Below are 22161 nucleotides of genomic sequence, written 5' to 3' on the forward strand. Positions count from 1 at the left end.
GCTTTAGTTTAGAATATGTTGCTACACATCCTGCGAATTGTTAAACTACAAAGAATGTTAGATATTCTTTTCCATAATGTCTCTATGTTTGTATAATTTAATACCATATAATTACATTTTTAAGTCCAAAGCCAGGAAGGAATCTATTACAAAAAGTATCTAAAAATACATTGTGAGCTGAGTCGCTTAGGTAGTTTATCAGATGACGACAGACCTGGAAAACCTGTGATGTGCTCATAAAGAAGAGATCAACCTGCATAATGATACAGTTTCCAAGATTTTGAATATTAATCATTATACTTATTACAGAATTCCCAGTAAGCTTAGGAAAATCTAACCTTTTCAGACGCTCTTCTCCTGAAATATTAATTGTATGCAGTAAAATCAGGTGTTCAAATTCCAGAGCCTTTTGTTTAAAGAGATAATTAGAGACCTTGGCCCTCATCCACTATTTGTCCTGATATCTGAGCATTAATTGAAGTGCACGGCACTGCAGCACAGGCTAATAGGAAGATTGATAGTGGGAATTCCACTTCTTTAAAGCCCATGGAGGAATGTCTGAAAAGGCCATGACACTGGCTTCTCCCTGAACACCATCCTGGCTAAAAACCGATACCTCCACAGTGATAATATTCCAATAGATCTCAATACAGCATAATTATAGCCTAAACATAACTGCATGGATTGCATTTCACAAACTCAGAATGCATTTAAAGCTGCAGTTAAAATAGTACCCCACCTGTTATATTTTGTAACTTTGCTGTGCATTAACTATATATATAGTATGATGCTGTAACGCTGCAGTGTACAATGAAAAATCAAATGGATTTGGCCAACTAAAGTGAAATACAAACAAGAGGAGTTATTACAAAAAAAACTGAAATTAAGGGATGTTTTTATTTCGTTTTCTACTAACATTTGTGTTTGTAAAAATATGTATGACCGTTACAACATAACTGATTGTAAATAAATATCTGCATAAATTACTCAGGATATTATAGGATAAAAGTAAGAATGAAATTTGTATTCTGCTCTTGGATCTATTAAACTGTTGAATTAACTGTCACATTGGAAATATCCAGTTCAATGTTTTGCACTGTGCTTTGAGGATTCATGCAAGAAGAACATTCCTTATCTAGGACCAAATTGAGAATACTGCTAACTGAGGATAATTCTAAAGAAATCTATCAAACAGGAGGTAAAATACAAGCCTTGTAACAGTAGCACATGACCACTGATGACATATTATTGACAAAAGAAGTATCTTTTCAAATTAAATATCAAGGCTTTTGAAAATTGAAACACTAGGGTATTAATATGGTTGAAACAAACAGATATTGCAACAATGTCACATGATACTACACTATATAAAACCTATTTCACTTCGCCAGCAGCCGTAAAAACACTGTAGAACAAGGCAGCATCAAGACAGAGATGAATCCAGCAAGGAGTTATGAAACTCAAGAAGAAAGGTTCATGTGACATCTGACCAAAACTAAATTTGCAGGAATATAAATAAACTCTGAAATCTTAAGCCCTTAAGTACACCCTCTCCTGAAAAAGGGAGGACAGAAAAGCTCCAACTTCATAAGCAGAAAAGAAAAATGCTGAGCAGTGTACAGGTGAATACTTTCACTTCAAAACCTGCCAAACTAACCAAAAGCCTTTATTAACATGTATATTCTTTCCTTCTGGAAAGATTTGTTGTTAAGAAGCAGCTGGTGGGTAGGCTACCCCCAGTAACTGCAAACCTAAGCATAAGAAAACACATTAAATAAACATTTGAAAACACTTTCAATAAGTTCAATAAACTCTTAATTATTTAATAACCCTTCACAGATAATTAATAGATAGTACATGAACTGTTAATAGGTATAAATGTGGTTATAACCCCCTACTCATATACTCTATATATGCTGTAATACTTGAATGCATTGAGAGTATAAACTTTGAGGTGAAGTGTTGAAGAACACTGGAATCATCTTGTCTCTGATTGTAATACAGCAAAGATATTGAACAAGTTAATTTTGTTGGTGACACTGTAACATAGTGTACTATGCTTATAAGAAGTCTGTTAAAAATCATATACAGTACTGTATGTTCACTGTCTGGTAAAAGTTAGTAAAGTATTAAAGCTTATCACTCAACCTTGCTACAAAGTGTTACCAAACATTCTTTTGCTGCCTGCTTGGGATGCCTTATTCTTGTTCTTTACTAATATTACAAATCAGCAATTTAATGATACAAAGAATTTTGAATGCTCATGGAAAAAAGTTTATACTAAATCATTTTCTCCCCTGCTCAGCACTGATCTCAGGCTCTAAAAACATAGCCTAAGAATGTTGCAGCATAAACCTGCATTTTATTTACAGCTCTTTTTCTTACTGCAATTTTAACGTACTATTGAGAACAATTCAGTGCATTCAAAGAGCAATTTGCAACATAAAAGCAAAAAAATAAAGCAGATATTTTCCAACATTTCCTTCTATTTTGTTTTCAAGTATGCAGAATCATGTTATTTGCAGTCATGGTAACAACACCTACTAAAACAAAAACTTTTTTCTATGCAGTGGAAAATGTTAACAACAAGTTTATGTCCTACAGTATGTGAAACACTTAACAAAATTATGGTGGAAGAATGTTCACTAACAGAAAATCAGGCATTAGATAGAAATCAGGCATTCTCATTACTTGAGTTTCTTGTGAGTGCATATACCCACACGGAGTCTGGAGGATGTGCCCTCCCCTTTCTGTCCTAAACTGGCCACCCTCGTCAGTGCCGAGAGTGAAGAGCCAAGTTTCACTGTTGCAGAGGGTGTCAATCATCAAAAACTAAGCTCTAGCTTTGTAATACACACAATGCAATGACTGATGACACCAAGCTAGGAGGAGTATGACTCTCATTTACTCACTGAAAACAAAACATGTTTGTGCTGTGTTTAGATAGCCAAGTCAATGCACAGCTCTGGGCTGCAGCACATTTAAGTTTACTCGATTTCTTGTATGTTTGGACACGAAAAGACTAAAAACGGAAAAATGAGAAAAAAAGGGAAAGAATTATGCGAGGCTATAGAATACAGAACTTAAGCCCATGTGTCAGATTAAAGTGGTTTACCTTTGTCATCAACTGTAAAGTAGAAGATATCACTTGTAGCGTTTTCTCCATCACTCAGCACGTAGCAAATCTTCATATCATCAATATCAGCTAGTTACACACAAAGAAACAGACACATAGTTTAAAGATAATGTGTTTGTAGAAAAGCTGTACCTGTTCAGTCAATACCAAGTACTTAAAATTTCCAAAGTTTACACTCAGGTTTTGTTACAACCCTCATTTTCCATAACTGATATCCTTTTTTAGCAAAGGGCAAGAACAAATATCATCCTCAGGTACAAAACAGTTAGACTGTTCTAAGTGATGTCCTGTCATCAGACACTCTTAATGAAATTGATCATATTTTCATAAGAAAAACATCATACTGGTATTCTTCTAGTCATTTTAAATTATTTCTTTGCAAATTGAATGATGCTTAAAAAACATTGAAGAGCCTTTGCCAGTTCTACGAGTTATCCAAATTCCCCTATTGATCTTCTTTATTATCATTTTAGTGCCTCTGATCTACAGATTCTGATATGCATCTATAAAAGCTGAAATAAATGCTTACCTTGGGTGAAGCTTCTGATGCTGTCATTCCCAAGAGCTATGTTGATGATGTAGCCATGCAGAGGAGCCTCAGAGATGGTATACTTGAGGACCTTGTGTGGACTGTCCCGGTCTTCGGACCTCAAGACCTTGCTGGTAATCAGAAAGCCCAGGTGTCCAGTGTGCAGAATCCTGAGCGTAGGAGACCCTTTGTTGACGACGATCTGAGGGACGCCGTTGTCAACAGAGTTGATCTGGATGGTCATTGTCTGGGGCTTGCGGGTCTCGAAGACGGTGTTCGGGAAGACATAGAACTCTGTGTGAGTACCATCCGTCACGGTGAAGGAAAAGCTGTCCTCGCTGGTCTCTGTGCTGTCATGCTTGTAGGTGATGAGGTTCTCATTGAGGTCTTGCTTGGTGAAAGTGGTAACAGCATGGGTGCCATTGTACAGTAGCTGCCCATGGACTGGCACCTGAGTGATGATGAAACGCAAAAGGTTGTCTGGAGTGTCCCGGTCCTCCACAGTTAGCTCAAAGGGGGTGATCAGCTTCACCTCCCCTTCCCCAACCACGAGGTTGTGGATAGTCAGGACGGGCTTTTTATTGTCTACATCAGTGATGGACACTCTGAAAGTGCGGAAAACTGGGTTGTAGCCATCTGTTACTTCAAACTCAAAACTGTCCATCTTCACTTCGTCATCAGATGTGTGGATGTAGTAAATCTTGTTTCCTGCCAGCTGAAGCTGGGTGAAGGTGGTTATGGGAACACCAGGGCTGTCAGTACACTCCAAGTGGCCACGGCTGGGAGCACGAGTGATACTGAAGCTGAGGTGCTCATCAGGACTGTTAATGTCAGTGGTACTCAGCAGATCTGTGGTCAGAGTTACTCTCCCTCCTTCTTTAAGGGTCACACCTTTGTTAATGACATCGGGGAAGACCATGTCAATGCTGCCAATGCTTATGTAGAAGTACCGGTCAATAAGGGGATTAATGCCATCAGTGACATCAAACTTCATGAGGTCGCGAACCCCTTCCTGTCCTGTATGAACATACTGAATCAATCCTTTGTCAATTTCATCTTGGGTGAAGTTCATCTCCAGGGTTATGTTTCCTACCACTTCTCCAAATTTGGTAATGCGCTGAAGGTAGCCCTGCCCTGGCCCATGGCGAATAATATAGGTCAGAGTCTTGTCTTCAGAATCCAGGTCTGTTGCTTTAAGGACTTTGTTGGTTATTGTTTTTGTTTCCCCAATTTCAACTTCAAGCCCGTCATTTATAGTCATTCTTGGAGTTTCATCGTCCACAGGAATAACCATGATGAGGACTTTTTTTTCAACAGTGTGTTTTCCGTCTGTAAGTCTAATTTCAAAACTGTCTTCTTTGGTTTCAGAATCGTCATGCTCATAGACAATGTTAGAGCCTTCCTTGATCTGCTCAAGAGAGAAATGAATAACGGGGACTGTGCCTGTGGTCAGTTGCTGAACAATATTGCCATGTTTGGGAGAGCTAATTATTTCAAACTGAAGATCATCCCCTGGAATGTCGGCATCTGCTGCATTAAGAATTGGTGTGTCAATGACAAGACTCATCCCCTCCATAACAACAAATTCACGAGTGAATATTTCAGGTTTTTCATCATTTGTTGGAATAATGACAATAGGGAAAAAGTGACGCTCTGAGAAATTGATGCCATCAGAACAGCGGAAAGTCAGCCTATCTTCAACGGGCTCAACACCTTTATGAATGCTTTGCACATAGTAAATATGTCCCAGGCGGACATCTTTAATGCTAAAAGCAGTAATGGCAGTACCTGCTCTGGACTTTTCTGATCCTGGTGCTGGAGATATGTTTTCGATGTAGCCAGAAGTGGACTGGACTATGATGGTGCACAGAATGTCATCTTTTTCGGTGTCCACGTCTTCAGCTTGGATATTTGCTAGTGTGATGACATTCTTTTCCCCTTCCAGCACAGTAAACTGATCACCAACCTTGACAACTGGAGGCATGCTGTCCACAGGGAGAATAGTAACATGCACCCTGACACCCTGGACCTTATTGCCACCAACCACCCACTCATTCGACATATCAGAGATGGTAAGATTGAAAGAATCGTGCTGTTTTAAAGGTCCGATTTCCCCACTTGTGTGGGCATACACAACAGCTCCATTGATGATATCTTGTTGAGTGAATCTTTCAGAGGACACACCATTCACCATAATTTCACCTAGTTTCGGTGGTTCCTCAACAATGAACGTGAGCATGAGGTCGTCAGTGTCCTCATCTCTTCCTTGAATAACGTTGGGAGTGATCTCTGTGGCTCCATTCTCCAGAACATCAATTGAGGAGCCCAGCAGGCCAGCGGGGAGCATGATGGTTGGTGTTTCATCATCAACTGGTTTGACGGTAATTTTAATAATGATAGGCAGTTCATGGAACCCATCACTGACATCAATTTTTATTGTGTCACTGGTGGATTCTTCACCACTGTGAATATATGCAAGGCGGCCATTGGCAATATCTTCCAGCACAAATGTCTCTCCAACTGACATATCAACCCCCAAATATTGCAGCAAACCAAACCGTGGAGCCTGTGTCACAGTGAATGTAATTTTATCATCATCTGTGTCCTGGTCAATGGCATCAAGTTCTGCTTTAGTTATTATGTATGTGTTTCTTTCGAGCACAGTGAAGCCTGTGTTTGTAATCTGGGGGGGCTTGTTATCAACAGGCTGCAAGAAAATTGTGAAGACCCCATCCACCGAATTTCCAGCAGTGTCCTCCACAACGAAATTGAACTGCACTACTCTTGGAGTGATGCCCAGTTCCTGATCTGGGGGCTTGTATGCCACTTTGAGGTGATTGATTTGAGCTTGTGTGAACTCAGTAATGACAATGTTAGAGCTCTCAGTCAGAACTATATCCCCCAGTGGCACTGGGTTGTTTTCATCCGTATCTGTTGGAGGTCTAGTTATGCTGTATTTAAGATCCCTGTCATCTGAGTCAAGATCAGTATAGCGTAAAAATTTCTTTTTAAAGTGTGTTAATTCATACTCTTTCACAGCCATATATAAAGTAGTGCCTGGATAAAGTTCAGGGGGGAGATCATCCACTGGATGGATTTTAATCGTGAAAGTGTGCTCCCCAGACTGATTTGGTGGGTCGTTATCATCCTGGACCCGGAAGATGAACTGGTCCATGACAGTGGTGGTGCTGTGGGGTCCAATGTGACGGTAAAACAGCTTTCCGTCCAGAACATCCTGCTGAAACCACTCCGTCACCACCTGTTCAAACATCTCGTCCGTTTCGCTGAATTTCCAGCTTGACAGATCTGAAGGCTGCTCTGCTTGGCGCAGCAGCAGCTCACCAAGTGTTGAATAGGGAGGCTCTACAATAAACTTAATGGTCGAGTCCTCTGAGTCAATGTCAGTTGCACTTAGAATGAATGGTGAAATCTGCATGATTTCATTCTTGAACAGCACCAGCCCAGTATTCGCATTTATGATTGGGGGTTCATCGTCGGTGGGTGCAATGGTAATTGGAAACAAAAACTCAACTTCATTAGTGCCATCAGTCATACGGAAAATGATGTTGTCACTGTAAGTGTCACTGCCATCATGCTGGTACACCACAACACCTGCATCCAAATCAGCAGGGGTAAAAAATTTCCTCCTGGCTCCTAAAACCGTTAATTCACCATGCTTTAAGCCATCAATAACAGTAATTCTCACGTCTTCAAGATTATCTTCATCACTGATTTCCAAATTCTGGGCACTTGACAGTGCTCTTGACTGCCCCTCAAACAGAAGCTGTCCTGTGTTTTTAGTTGCGACTGGAGCTAAAGTGTTCATGGGTTTAACAACAATCATGAAGGCAAAAGTGTCAGAGACAGCACCCTCAGTGTCAACAACTTCAAACTCTATCTGAAAAATTCTCTCCACATCAGAATCTACAGAGGGGGGCTTATATGCTATTTTCAAATCTTTGATGTCTCTCTGATAGAAAGATGTAATAGGCAGATTTTGATCATCAGTGCTGATAATGTACCCCTGCTGATAGCCCAGGGGTGATGTGATGTTAAAAATTAAGTCATCTGGATCAGATTCAACATCCTCAGCAGCCAGCATATCACTGGTAATAGCTGTCATCACAAACTGGTCAATTTCCATCATCATCATAGCAACAAAACTTGGCTTAGGGGGGGTGTTTTCTGTCCCTTCTTTGATTCTAACCATTATCTGGAAATGCTCCTGCTTGACAATGTTTCCCTCTTTATCCATCAGCTCCACCAACATGGGGATGTAATCTCTGTTTGGCGAGCTGGTGGTGGAGGTATGCTTATAGCGAATACCCAAGTTTACAAATTCATCACAGTCAATCATCTGCCCATTGGCAGTGTGATTTAAAAGAGAGCCATACCTGGGGAGACCTCCTGCGCTCATCAAGGTGGTGACCTTGCATGATTCAGCACTGCCATCATAAGCAAACTCCAAGCCCTTCCTGTCAATGGGATTACTGATGCCATTCAGCTTGTCCACGACCAGAGGCATATTGCGGGTTAAAATCTCCAGTTGCTGAAAAACAACTTCCACCTCCAGCATGAAAGGAATGACAATGGTGTCGGTCTGGGAATCATACCTTAACTGCAGCCTCACTCTGTCCTTGTTGGGGCTTCTTGATCCAAAGTGGGTGTATTTCACCTCCTCTGCCCCAAAAGCGCAGGGGAATTTCTTTGGAGACAGCATTCCAGGTCTCTGAGCCAGGGGGTCGTTCTCCAGCACTGTGATGTAGCACCGGTCACCAGGCTGCACTTCAGTCACCAGGTCGTTGATTGGGTCTAAATAGACTGATCTTCCAAAAGGTACCCTCACTCCATTGTTGGCCACCAGTATGGACTCAGAATTAGGTCCCGGCCTGGGGCCGAAGAAAAAAGCTGGATCAAAGTTTTCTGCCCCTTCAGCTGGGAAAAAACTGTAGCTCAGTGCAAAAAGGGCAAAGAGATATTTTAAAAGTACAGCTTTGGAAAGCCCAGTCCTCTGCAGACAACCAGCCATATCCACTGCTAGTTGCCCCTTAATCTGTATATTTCAAATCCAACCTATCTCAGTTGGTTTATCAGAATGATAAAAAAGCACCCTGTCTTGCAGGAGGATGTTCTGTCTCCCTCACTCCTCCGGCTTTCAACACACACATGGGACAAGTGTTCTTCTAATTCACTAGAGCTCTGCAGGTAATACTTAACCAGTAGCCCCTGGCAGCCCCAGGCTCCACCCTCTGACAGCCCCATGGAGATACCTCCTATCCCATGGCTAATTAAAGAAAGCGCATTGGACAGCCCAGCTCACACTCCACACACCCAGCCCCCTACTCCCTGAAAAGCACCAAGTATTCATATTATTTCTCTTTAACCCCCCACCTCCTAAATTCAAAAAGGGATCCTTTCATTGTTCATAGAATCAAACGTAAAAACAAGGTCAGGAAAAGCACTGCTCGTTTATTTAATCCTCCCTTCATCTATCGATCAATCAATCAAAACGTTGTCTGTAAAGGTTTGTCTATTTTCATTCATTATCATAAAAAGCGACAAGTTTCCAACTGGGCAAATGAATCGCATTCCTTATCTCCCTCCCACTCCCCTGCGCCTCGGATAGGATTCCACTCATTCACAAAACCTCTGCACGGCTTTTCGACTGTGTTTTAGAATTACAGGTGGAAAAAAATGTCCAGTGTTTTTGTTAGGATTTTTAAAAGGCAACCATAGTATTTAATTTAACTTTTTTTAAACTAGATCTAGGTGGAACTAGAGTTTAGTGTATTACGTAAAGGAAAACGAAGGGTTTTTTTTCTATTAAAAAATACATTAAATCTAACTTCAAGGATTATGATCTGCAACAGGAACCATGTTGGCTTTACACTATTGAAACATTCAAGGCGTAAAGGTTGGTGCACGGCGGTCTCAAAAAATAAATAGCATATTTTTACTAATACAGATTATTCATATAACTTACTTTAATAAAATGAAACTTTTTATTAATTCATAGCGGTATATTCATAGCCACATTCATAGTCTGTATATATCGGCTATTTGCAAAAAATAATCTTTATAGTTCCACCACGAAGTGCATCACGGAAATTAGATATTTAAAATTTTAAATACATTTGAGTTTAATTTTCACTAGATAAGAATCGTGCAGTAGTTCAGCTTGTGTGGACGGAAGCAACCATAGAAAAGGTAATTATTTAACAAATGAGTGCAAATACATCTATTTTATTAACATCTTAGTTTCTAAATAAACATCCAACCTCTTCGTTTCCCCCCCTCGAGCTGGATTTGAAAGCAGAGAAAGAGCTGACTTGGACGCCCTCTTTTGGTAAAATAAAGAGGTGCAGTAACTACCTGCCTTCAATGGTTGATGGTTAAGACTACACAAAATTTAACGCCACATAATAATGCCGTTCACATCATCGGTAATTCAGAATATTATTATTTCTGGGTGACAATGTGGCACAATGGTTAGCATTGCTGCCTTGTGGTATTTGGACTGGGTTCAATTTCTGTGGTGTAATCTGCGTGCAGTGTGTTCTCCCTGTGCTTGTGTGGGTTTCCTCTGAGTGCACTGGTTTCCCCCCACCTCCCAAAGACATACTTTTAGGTTAATTGATTTCTGGGAAAACTGGCCCTTTTACTCTGTGGACTGTTTTTGTTACATTCTTATCTCCTTGTTTAGATGTAGGCTATGGAGGTCTGTAACCAGCTATCCACATTGTTAAATGTGTTGCCCTGCCTTCTTTCAAGTCAAAGCTGGATGAAATACTTAGTTCAATTAGATGCCAATAACTAGATGACAAAGAATGACGTTCTCATTTTAAACCTTTCTTGTGTTCTTGTGATTCTGCAAAGAAGATTCAGTGTTGCTTCAAGGTGACATTGTAATGTGTAACAAAAGTTGTTTCTATTATACTGTATTAGTCTTAAACTACCTTCCAGGTGGATCGCAGTTTTATCACAAATGACACTTTGAAGTCTGGTTTATGAGTTTATATGTCAGAGGTGACTGCCATAGTAATTTCACAGTGTGGCTCATGTGAACAGTGGGGTCTTTCAGGGAGTCTGATGTATGGTGATTAACCATACTGCTTCACTTTGTCACACTGAACTGTCACTTCCAAGAGCAGAAATCAGGCAGACCTTCTCCACAGATTTTCATTTTGTTCCTCACACAAGTGCATCAAAACTCAGCTGCAACCATTACAAAGGATAAAGACACTTGAAAAGCATTACAATCTGGAGACCCCACACTTTTTGGCACGGCTACTTTACATGGCCAGAGAACTTAACTTTTTTTTCAAAAGCTGTTGTATTTCCGGCATTTTTGTTGTAGGTTGATGTGGTGACGTGGCAGTGTTGTGTCCTGTGTTTGATTCTGGACATGAAAGTCTGTATGGAGTTCTCTGGGTGTTTTCTAGGTGCTCTTGTCATGACTCACGTCCCAAAGACATGCTGGTTAGGCATGAGAAGGGGGTGGGATCCAGGCATGGTCTCTCAGTTCCTCCTAGCACACCATGCTTCTGGTATAGTCTCCCTTTTGGTTAATGGATGGGTGGAATATCAGCATAGGCAATGTTTTGGAATTAAAGAATACTTTCCTAAGCACAGATGTTTTTTTCAATTTATTTTATTGTCCAAAGAACTCAAATTCAACTTTGAATATCACCCTGAGCCTATTGGATGTCTGCCACAAAATGCTTAGCATTGCATTATTGGCAGACTGTGGCTTGTTCACACATAAACCATCCACATGTTAAGATTTAATGCAATGTCAAGAGACATAGCAAGTATATCATGTATCTGAGACACTGAACCGGTTGTTCAGGTCCTGACTGTTGTCAGTTAGGAACTCAAAGAAAGTGCAGACAGACAAAAATGAGCATATATATATATATTTATACTTCAGAGCATTAATCCAGCAAGCATCTTGTTTACATTTCATAACTACATGATCAATCATATGAGAGTGTTATATGCACTGCTCTTAAATACTCAGGTACAGCTTTTTTCAAACCACTTTCTAGTTTCTCATCAGGTTTCAGGAGCTAGAAAAGGCTGAACCTGATCAGCACATGGATGAGAGCCCCCAGGGAGATATAAATGGGCTTGGCAGACCAGTAGGTGGCGCTCTTCTGAATGCCAATGCCCCATGATAAAGGCAGGAGATACTGTGCTAAAGGAAGTGCTATCCTTCAGACGAGAATCTACGGTGAGGTGTCTACTTGGTCATTATTGTTGGTACTGTTTGTAAAAGTATGTGCTGACCAGATTCCACTCTACACTTGTATAATTTGACCAATCTAGTGTTCCCTCTTGGAGATGGTGTAGCAATATTTCCTTTGAGCTTCACACATGTACTTCAGAGGTGGTTAAAATGGGACCCCTTCTGACTGTGAGGTGTTTAAAAGCACTTTTTAAAAATTATTATTTCACTAGAATTAACAACACCCAAGAAGAAAGCGTCATGAAAGGATTATGGAGTCAAAATTTGGCTTAACCTGCTTGGCTGAGGGTTGTCCTCCTGGCTAAAGGATGAGGAGGCCAGGACCCCCATGCAGGGTGACCAAGGGGTAGCGGCAGAGGTGGGGTGGAGATGGGATGCAAAAGATGTACGAGAGGGAGAGATGGGGATCACATAGTTATTTATTGTGTTTTAGGAGAGGAAATGACATCGGGAGTAATTGCTATTACTGACGGCTGAGTCTGATTGAACTTGGTTGTTGTCATCCCTTCCGAACTTTCATTACAAACTCCATTTAATCAAATAAGTCATTTAAGAACAATACTTATTTGCAAGAGACCGCTGTAGGGAATTCAATTATAAAGCAGTCTGATCTGTGTATATTTCAATTTGCCCACCCTAACAATTCCCCATTGGTTGTATTCTTACATTTTCTGGGATATGGGCAGATGGGTAACCTTATTATAATTAGTGGTTCCTATGCTGACAATGGCACCATGAGCATTACGTACAAACCCAACAACAAATAAAATCTTGTTAAAAATATCAGCCTAGATACAGAGGAGTACTAACACATTTGCTGCACAGAAAACACAAGTCTGTGTTGTCTGTAAAAAGAAAGACAGACCAGTAAGAATTTATCTGTCAGGGAACACAAACCTCTTGGAGGTAAAGAGTCCATTCATTCTGTCTGATGGCTGTGTTTGAAGGCGAGCTGTCATGAAGGATTAAAATGAGAAATTAAAGCAGTTGTTCCCATCTATAAGTGGGATTCCAGATGCAATTGCTTTTCTTTAAAAAAACTGTCCTACAGTAGGTCCCTGTTCCTATCAGACATTTGAATGAAGAAATATGTAGCACATTTTAAAGATATATGATATTTTCCTCTAAAGATAAATTGCAAAACTGTCGTGTAACATGTTATAGTGTAGGGGACTTACAGTGTAATTCAAAAATCCATGGAGAGGTCATTGATTCAACAATCGACTATGTTGCCTTTACTCTGTTTATAATGGTGGGGAAAGAAGCATCCTGTTTATCAGAAAACACTCTCTTGTACTTAGCAACCCCTGTTTATCATCTCTCAGAATCACAAATGTAGCACAAGAAATACTAAGGATACCTTATAAATCTCAAACCAGTAATTTTATTACATCTCTAAAATAAGTTCAGGTTCTACTGCCAGTTGGAAGCCATTTCAAGTCATGCAGTGCGTAACTATAGAGACAAACAAACCAATCTTTTTATATACTAGTGTCCCCCTTGTTATTTTCTTTTTTTAATTCAAGGCTCTCCATGTTCTCTTGCCGAAAACATATTTTTAATCTTTTGGCTTTGCCTCATCTTTCTACTAAATGCTGAACATAAAAAGTAGTAATATGAGGTATTACAGAGACCAAAGAAAAGCATGTATTTTCTACACTGCCTTAAACAGTTGACCGCAATTCTCGCTTTATATTTATTGTGAAATAAAAATTAGGAAAACCAATGTGTTCTTACTGTTTTGTATCCCTACCCCTTTTTCTCATCCAAGCCTCTTTTCCATGTTTTAATCAAAATTCTGTTGATCTTGAATAAACTGGACTATTGTGCATTTACACTCCACATATTTCTTCATACACAGGTAACGTGCTGGTGCTAATAGATCATTCATTTGAAACATGAATGCACATGTGAGATATGTTGTTAAGCAGCCAGCTCAGGGCATGCTCTACTGTTCACGCGCAGGTCAATACACAGCAGGACCTGGGAGCAGAGTTTCAGCAGGACAAATTCAGCTCAGCTACCCAGAGACTAGTTCCCATCTTGGGGAAGATGATGATGACAGGCACATTGCTGTCAAGTTGATTTATGGGACATAAAGGGAGGTATTTCCATGTATCCTTCCTGAAGGACAGTGCATGGATATTGGATATATGAAAAGCACAAGTTTATTTCATCTGAACAATCTTTTCAGATTTTGAAACATAGGCATCTAGTGAACTTTGTGTCAATGCAATATAAGAGCTACTGCTGATAGTAATGACATTATGCCCTTTAAGTTTTGAGTTTGACTTAATATTAAACTATGTTACCAAGTAACCAATACCTTACAGGGTTATAGAAAGAAATGGTCTGGTTTAATGTTTTGTCATCCTTTCCACATCTTTCCATGGATTCACTTAGAATGAGCTGCTGATAATTGTACTGTTCCAGATACTGAAACCCTTACTTTGATGATATAGAATATTTGGATTAATATTAAAGACATAAAATGGAGCAATAATTGTTTACAGGATCACAACATAGCAGTGGGACATCGTTCTTTTCGTTCTTTTACAGGACTCATTTCAGTTTGTCATGAAAAGCTATGTCATAATTTATGTTAATATGCTTCTTATTAAAACATTATAACAACAATGAAACAATGTCCAAAAATAATTAAATAACTACTGTGTCAGAAAATTATTTTGATGAGCCGTCATCCATCAATAGCAGTTTGGTTCATGCATACGAGAGGAAGGTATATAGTGGGCAAGAACAAGTATCAACAAAGAAAACTGCAGCAAAACAACTCAGAAGTCATGTACTGTATGCTGTCTTCAAATTGTAGAAAAATCTCTCCTACAGTGGTCACTGGTGAAATAAAATAAAATTCAAATTTACATGTATAGTGTTGCTCCCATGTAACTGGAATAATTGTGAATTGTGTTGCTCAAACCATACAGTGCTGCTCATCCAAATTCAGAGTACTGTACCTGAGTTCTTTTAACAGGCATGGAAAAAAGTTCAAAATGATCATGGCCTTCAGCTAATCAGTGAAGTAAGGTGGAGGAGGAATGGATACATAGCCCTTTTTTTAAATATTTTCCCTAAGAGAGCAAAAACAGGGAGAAATCAGTGAATTAAATACTTTGTGTAAGACTTTAAAATGATCTGTAAGAAACTGAATTATCCTGCAATTAATTAAATTAACATACTGTATGTGCCTTAGTTTTAATGACCAATATTAATAAGAATATTAAAAAAAATAATAATCATGTGGTAATATAACAAAATAATAGAAGCTGATGACAAGTTTAAGGGGATAGTTTGTTTTCCCTCTAGACATTGAAGACTACATTCATTTTACTCTTCTACTTTCATTTACTGATGAACTTATGAGGATTTAGGGATGACAATATCAATACCCAGATGGTTTTAAGATGTTTAGTAGCTGGTCTGCAGGTTTCTTGGTATCCTTGGTAGACTGCATTCAGCAAGCAGTGTGGAGTGGAGACTCCTGTATGACCTACAGCCACTGCACTCATCCACACAGCTCCGAGCGTGTGACCCTCTGTCTTCATTCCCAGGCTGGATTTCCACTCTCACTATCGGCACACATCCTGGTAAATTTCTTTTCCCACCTTGAGTCTCAGAACAGATTTCTTGTTGCCATTCTAAAGTGTGCACTGGAGTTTTACCACCATCATTATTATAGCATAAACCTTGATAATGCTATAGTATTAGACACCCCAGTCAAAATCAGGAGTTACTATAGTACATATACAGTATATTGTAAGACTCAGGAATTTCCTCAAAATCCTCACTAGTGTTTTCTACTATTACATTGACATTGACTCTTAACTAAACAAATCAGACAAGCTTGAAACAAAACATGCTTGTTATTTAACAATTTTTAATCCATGTTGATCAGAATCTTTAAAATTATGATCACAACAATTGAAGGTACAGTGAACTGGATGTGAGCAGAGAATATGAAGTGTAGTAGTGTAGTGTAGTAGCTAATCTATCAAATTTCTAACCACATATATGCAAGTTGTTGTCAGGGGTTCCTAGGCACTAACGTTTGTTTCTCTCCACATCCAAAAATCTAAAAGGCTGCTTTTCTACTACGAAACACAGAATTAACTGATAGTTTAAAACATTAGAAAGCATTAAGTGAAAAGTCCAGTATCTATGACTTCTGCACAGCACTTGAAGTGAAGAGTCTGTGGAATATTTTGGATGGAACAGATGCAACAGAAACGCTTTACTTGAATGACTTAAGCTTTTGTTCCATTGTACTGTATATGGGGTGTGCAACATTACAAATCCAACCACAGGTTCAGGGTGAAGTGTTCAATGCCAGTGAGGAAATAATTCTGTGCTTATCATTTGTGGCTAAAATCATTTACCTTAGAATAGCTCGCTGAAAGAAGGCACCAGTTTCTCTTTGCTTTCACACTTACAGTAGCATTCAGATAATGTGCTCCTGTAAATACACATACTGTATATATAGAGGATTCTAAGAACCTAATACCTTTGGATCCGGTTCAGGGGAATCTGGAAGAGCAATGGTATCCTACGTCTCTGTGCCCATTGGCATCTTCCCATCCTGCCCCTGCGTGTATCCATATCACACATTCCAAAAATCCTCTCGCTGTCACTGTGGCCAGGCTGCCAGCTGCATTTCACTACTTTATTGGTGGATTAAACAACTCCACTCCATTGGCTCTCAATCCCTGTTATCTCCTGTTGCAGGCCCAACCAGAGCCCTAGAAACAAGCTCAATATAGTGCTTGAATAAAGCCCTATCCGAGAAGTCTAACTAAAACAGTTGACTTCCTTGTCATAGCCCATCTCAAAATTCAAATTCTCTTTCTTATAGGATACATTTTGCAAATGCATCTGAAAATATACACCAAAAGACATCCACCCATTTCTTAACTGCTTCATCCAATTCAAAATCGCTGGGTAGCCAAGCTTAACCTGCAAGCAAGGAGCACAAGGCAGGATACACCCTGAACAGGGCGCCAGTCTAGCACAGGGCACACACAGACACAAACCCACATCGACATCAGGGCCAGTTTTCCCAGAACCCCATTAACTGACCGGTATGGTTTTGGACGGTCGGATGAAACCCACGTGAACATGGGGAGGTCATGCTGTATAAACTCCAGCCAGACAGTAGAGTGGACAGTGAATCCAGTGCTCCAGTGCCATCAATCAACCCACCAGAAGACATAGTCCACTAAATTATGTTTATTACAGGATCTGAACACACGTCTTGAAAACTCATTTAAATATAGAATATACTATATCCCTTTAGTCCAAAGTCCAAACAAATTAGGATCTGATCTTTCCGCCTTGCCAAGAACATTTTTTTGATACAGCTAAAAAGGATAAAATTTGTATAAATTGAATGGATGTCAGTTTTAAATCAGTAAAGTCAGTAATTAAGGTAATATTGGTGGCTAAACGAAAAGGAAAGTGTAAAAATGTAATATACTGTATTACTTTTTTTTCATACAAAATGTTTCTTTATGTATATTTTCATATACTTACAAATTATAAGAATCTTGTTTATATATAAACCTAGCTAGGTATTAGTTGACATATTTTTTGTATGAAATTCAATTCAGATTGTTTATTATAGTTTAATGAAATCTAATTCTGTCATAGCACCTATAATTAATATTAAAACCAAAAGCCCCATTAGATATTCCCATATTCCCATATTCCCACTTCTTGGAGTTACATTTTTTTTAATTTTTGAATTAGTTTTGAATTAGTAAGAGCTTCCACAGTTGAAATTAACACTAAAACAGCAGCTGGTTTGTAAGAGCCACGCACTAACTTCAATGACTTCATTCTCCTTTCTGATGAGAGCTTGGAAAAATCTTGACTTATTGGTTTCTCTAAAAACGATATACTGTAGTCTAATATGCACTTTTCTTTATCCAATTCCATTGTAATATTACTTTGCATTTTATTTACAGTACATTAGAAATACAATATACATTAGAAGTGCTGAAACTAGCACATCAGAGAATTGTATTAAAAATACTTTTAATTGTTTTTCCTTTGTGTAGACAGAAAAATGTTGTAGATATTTGCACAGTGAGTGCTGACCAATGATGTTTGAGAAACTTCACTCAACAGGATAATATTTGACTATTAAATGTTTGTGGTCAACTGTCAGGGAATTCCTGTCTATTAACAGTTACTTTGAGGTAAATGTGTTTGTACTTGTGCTGTACCTTTCACAACCAACATATCTGAAAGTGAAATGGACAGATGGCAAATGTGCACAAAGTTTTGATTTGAAACAAAAAATAGTTTTTGTATGCACACGTGGCAAAACATGCCAAAATCTGTTAGCAAAAGGCATGATTTTAAATCCTGCTTGACTAACTTTTTCACTGTCCCATCTCACTCATTAGGTTTTATATTTTTCTCTGCTGTCTCTTGTGCTGATGTTATTTTCAGTGTTAACAAAATATTCAAGCAGAAAAAAGATGTTTTCTAAACACTATACTTAGAGCAAGGAAACAGGGAAATCATACTTCACTCCAAACTTTGCTGCCTAGTAGACAACATTTAAAGCCATTTAAGTTATTTCCTTTTCCTGCAATTCTATTCACAAGCTGTTTTTCTAGGAATGGATCATTGTAAATTGAAAGACCTGTCTTGTTTGCAGTTTTTTTTGTTTCACATGAGATGAGGCCATTCAGCCACTTCTTGCACGTTTAGTAGTTTAGCAGCTAAGTGAAGCTAAAATTTCATCCAGTCGTTCCACCAGGGAGCTCAAAGGTGGAGCTTCAAGCACCACACTGGAAAGCTTGGTCTAGATACCCACACCTCTTTTTTTCTGAAGAAGTATTTCTTTTTTCACTGTTCTAAATTACCTTTTGTTTTCCAATTGTGTCCCTTTCTATTTGTTCTGCTACTGATACAGTAAGAGGACCCTGATTAGAATCTATCTACAATATATCCCTTGTATACACTTGAGTCACATCTCCATTCTGTAGTTCCCGACTAAATACATTTGGTTCCTTTAATCTGCGTATATTTGAATCCCCTGAGACCCTGTAATTATTCTTGCTTCTATTCTTCTAAGGTTAGAATGTTCTTTTTATAGTATGGTTTCTAAAACTGAAATTAAAATGAAATATAAATAATGACCCATACAAAAGCCATTGTATTGTACATAAAGGTCTGAAAATACTGACTGTATCCTCTGCATTAACTGAGGTCTTTCATGGGCAGTAAAATGACAAACCAAAGAGTAAAAGTAAACCATACATACCTGTATATAAATCTCCGCCTTTCTAATCCTTCAGCTATTTTAAAAGATTGGCCCCACTCTGTAGGGTACTCTGAGCAACACAAGAGGTGGTGGGGGTTGAGGTTTGTGCAACAACATGTATTAATAAGATGAACTGAAGGCCTCTCTCTCGTGATCTACTTTTAGATCTTAAGGGAATTTTAAGGGAATCTTGCTAAGAAACATGAGTAAATCAAAAACATTCCCTTGACACCTGCCCATTCTGAAGTAAGATGTCATGTTGTGTCATGAGCCTTTCCAGTGTGGAAAATGACTGGGGTGTGTTTCTGAATTTTCAACAGTGATTCCCAAGTGATCCAGAAAATTTTGGATGATGTGGTAACTTTGTTAAATTGCCAAAGTCAGCTTAATGCTAATTAATGTTCATATTTTTATGTAGGTTGTTCACATCTTCTATTAGCATTAGCAGGAGAGATCTTCTATAATCCTCCGAGGGCTTTGTCTTGCACATGCTGTTGTGTGCCGATTTATGATGGCAGAACAGGCACTTACTATCCATGGTCATGTCTTACTAGCAGCTACGGTAAATAACCTGCAAATCAGAAAGGTCCTTAATGATGCTGACACAAAAGCTTGTCTAAGGATTGATTTCATTAGAATGATCTGAGCTCCAGATTACTAGATAACAAAACTTTAAAAATAGATTTCCTGATTAGATGACTTGTCAATATGTATTGCAGAAAAAGCCCATTGTTCCTAAGGTAACTCTAGAGATGTTTATGTTTAGCTAGCGGTAAGTTACTTTAATTCCAAAGATCAGTTTATACGAAGAGTTTCGTTAAGCACCACAAAACAACAAAGAAAAATGAACAGGCTCTTGGAAGGGGGAGATTTCTTTTGCATTGCTTCATAAAATAGCACTGTATTTTTATTTTGAGATACTTTTCTGGTTAACTCCACATACATGTCTAATAAAAACCTATATACAAAAGTAAAATAGTTTTTGAAAACACTGTGCACTTTTTGCAGTAGTATAAATGAATTGTTAAAATAATCTCCTAGCGTTTGTTCTTTGACAGACGAAACAGCTCTAAATTGTTGGGAAAATTGGGAAAATAAACAATTAAACATGGTGCAGCTTGAACACAAAAGTCACAGAGCAAATACACAGTAAGTATCCTTTGGGTCTTAAATGTAGTTTAACATGTGACATAACCAAGACCCTGACAGGAATAACAGAACAAATCCTAAATAAAACCCATATTATCAGCATTACTCAAAAAACATACATAAAAGATATTTTAGAAGCTGGTAAAGTCCACCAGTTCATACAACTACAAATCAAAACAGAAAGCAGCTAAAAGCATCTACAAAATATTATTCTGCAATTAAACACCAACTTTGAATAATGCCAATGATCCTGTAAGCAAGAAATAAATCCAATGAAGCCCAATAATGAAGAAATAACAATACTGACATGCTGGTTTTGCCACATACCTGTGGGCAAAGTTCACCAATTAAGCAGCCTCATTTGATTAGATAATTACCTGCAAAACAGCTGACCTATTAAGTGTCTTCATGTGGTTTATCATCAAGGTTCTTAATAATGTGGCACAGTTAATATGAATATACATGTCAAAATGTTGAATAAGTGCAAAGAAATAAAAACTAAAGATGCACATAACAGGCATGTATATATAAAACATGTACTTTGAGCATTATTGATAAGGTATGCTTTTAGTTTATATACTGTACACAGCGTACATTAGTTTATTCCACTACAGTAGACTGAAAAGGTCGACCGATGTTCTGAAGTTGAGAAATTTGTAGGGTAAGATGTTATCAACTTTGTTGATAGCCCTCCTTGCAACGGTAGTGGCTGGGACAGCCCTTTGTTTTTATGCATTTAAGGAGGTCAATAAAGTGAGTTTTACCGTCAAAATAGTCCATGTAAGACGGTTATACTATATGTGTCACTGAAGTGTGAGTAATTTACTATCACTTTCTACTGTACTTCCCCATAAGTGGGGCTAGTAGTTGTGCTGTAAAGGTTTATCCTGCAGCACAGTACAATATTACACCATTACAGAGCAGGAAGGAGACACTAAGGTTTCATTTAGTTTTGGTGTCAATTCATGTGACATTCACAGGAGAAAGAGAGCACAAAATGGTTTTAGATATAATTTAACGTCACATAATCAATATCCTGACAGGATATATATTATAAGGATACAAACATAATTCATAAAATATTCACTTTTGATAGAATTATTCCATTTTTTATTATTCTTTAAGAAAATGTATAAAACGTATAAACATTACTCCTGAGTCACACCACATGGATTATAACGAGTGAAAGCCGAACACATGCGATCTATATCTTCCTTACAACGTAAGATTAAATTTGTAATGTTTTTATCAATCACTTGAGTGGATAATAGTGATGAAATATCTTTTTGAAATAAAAAACAGATTGCAGTCTCCTTTACAAACAACTGCCTGGACGCGTTCTTCTTTGGGCATCTTCTACCTGACCAACTTCTTGCATCTGAAAGGAAGAAACAGCAATTACTTGTCACGTGTTATGCATAAAGATACTGTAAAAGTGTCCTTGGGACATTGAAATATTTCTTTGAGAACATATTCAATGGAACACACACAATAGTCTAATGTTTAACAGGATTGCTGATATCACTGTAATACTAAGGCAAACATTGCATTTTTAATAAAAGAGATTGAAAAACTGCATGGTCAAAATCACCCCCAAAAAATCTTTAAAAGATAAAAAACTCTAATCATATAGCTTATGAAACAGTATGTTACACTTTCAGATTGCCTCTTTGAACTCCAGGTTTTTTTCTCTTACTGTGTGGCAGAAACAAAGGCCACTTGTTCAGAAGAAAGACCCAGGATGCCTTCTGCAACATTATCCATCGATGTGCCATACTGTTGTAAACTGCATTACCAGCACACCTTTGAGC

At 38.4% G+C, this 22161-nt stretch overlaps 2 protein-coding genes across 2 annotated transcripts in view; both read right to left on the reverse strand.

Annotated features, from left to right (window-relative positions):
• Positions 1-8694, reverse strand: part of frem3 (Fras1 related extracellular matrix 3) — a 65657-nt gene extending 56963 nt beyond the window's left edge. The window contains exons 1-2 of the mRNA XM_088912071.1: positions 3666-8694; positions 3116-3205 (exon numbers count right to left, since the gene is read on the reverse strand). Coding sequence (XP_088768197.1) covers positions 3116-3205; positions 3666-8694 — 5119 coding nt within the window. The remainder of the gene's footprint in view (positions 1-3115; positions 3206-3665) is intronic.
• Positions 8695-20071: 11377 nt separating this feature from the next.
• Positions 20072-22161, reverse strand: part of LOC148841250 (uncharacterized) — a 47277-nt gene continuing 45187 nt past the window's right edge. The window contains exon 11 of the mRNA XM_088913649.1: positions 20072-21728. The gene's annotated coding sequence lies outside the window, so the exon portion shown is untranslated. The remainder of the gene's footprint in view (positions 21729-22161) is intronic.

Source organism: Atractosteus spatula, chromosome 1 (assembly GCF_055471065.1).
Source record: "Atractosteus spatula isolate fAtrSpa1 chromosome 1, fAtrSpa1.hap1, whole genome shotgun sequence".
Taxonomy (NCBI): Eukaryota; Metazoa; Chordata; class Actinopteri; order Semionotiformes; family Lepisosteidae; genus Atractosteus; species Atractosteus spatula.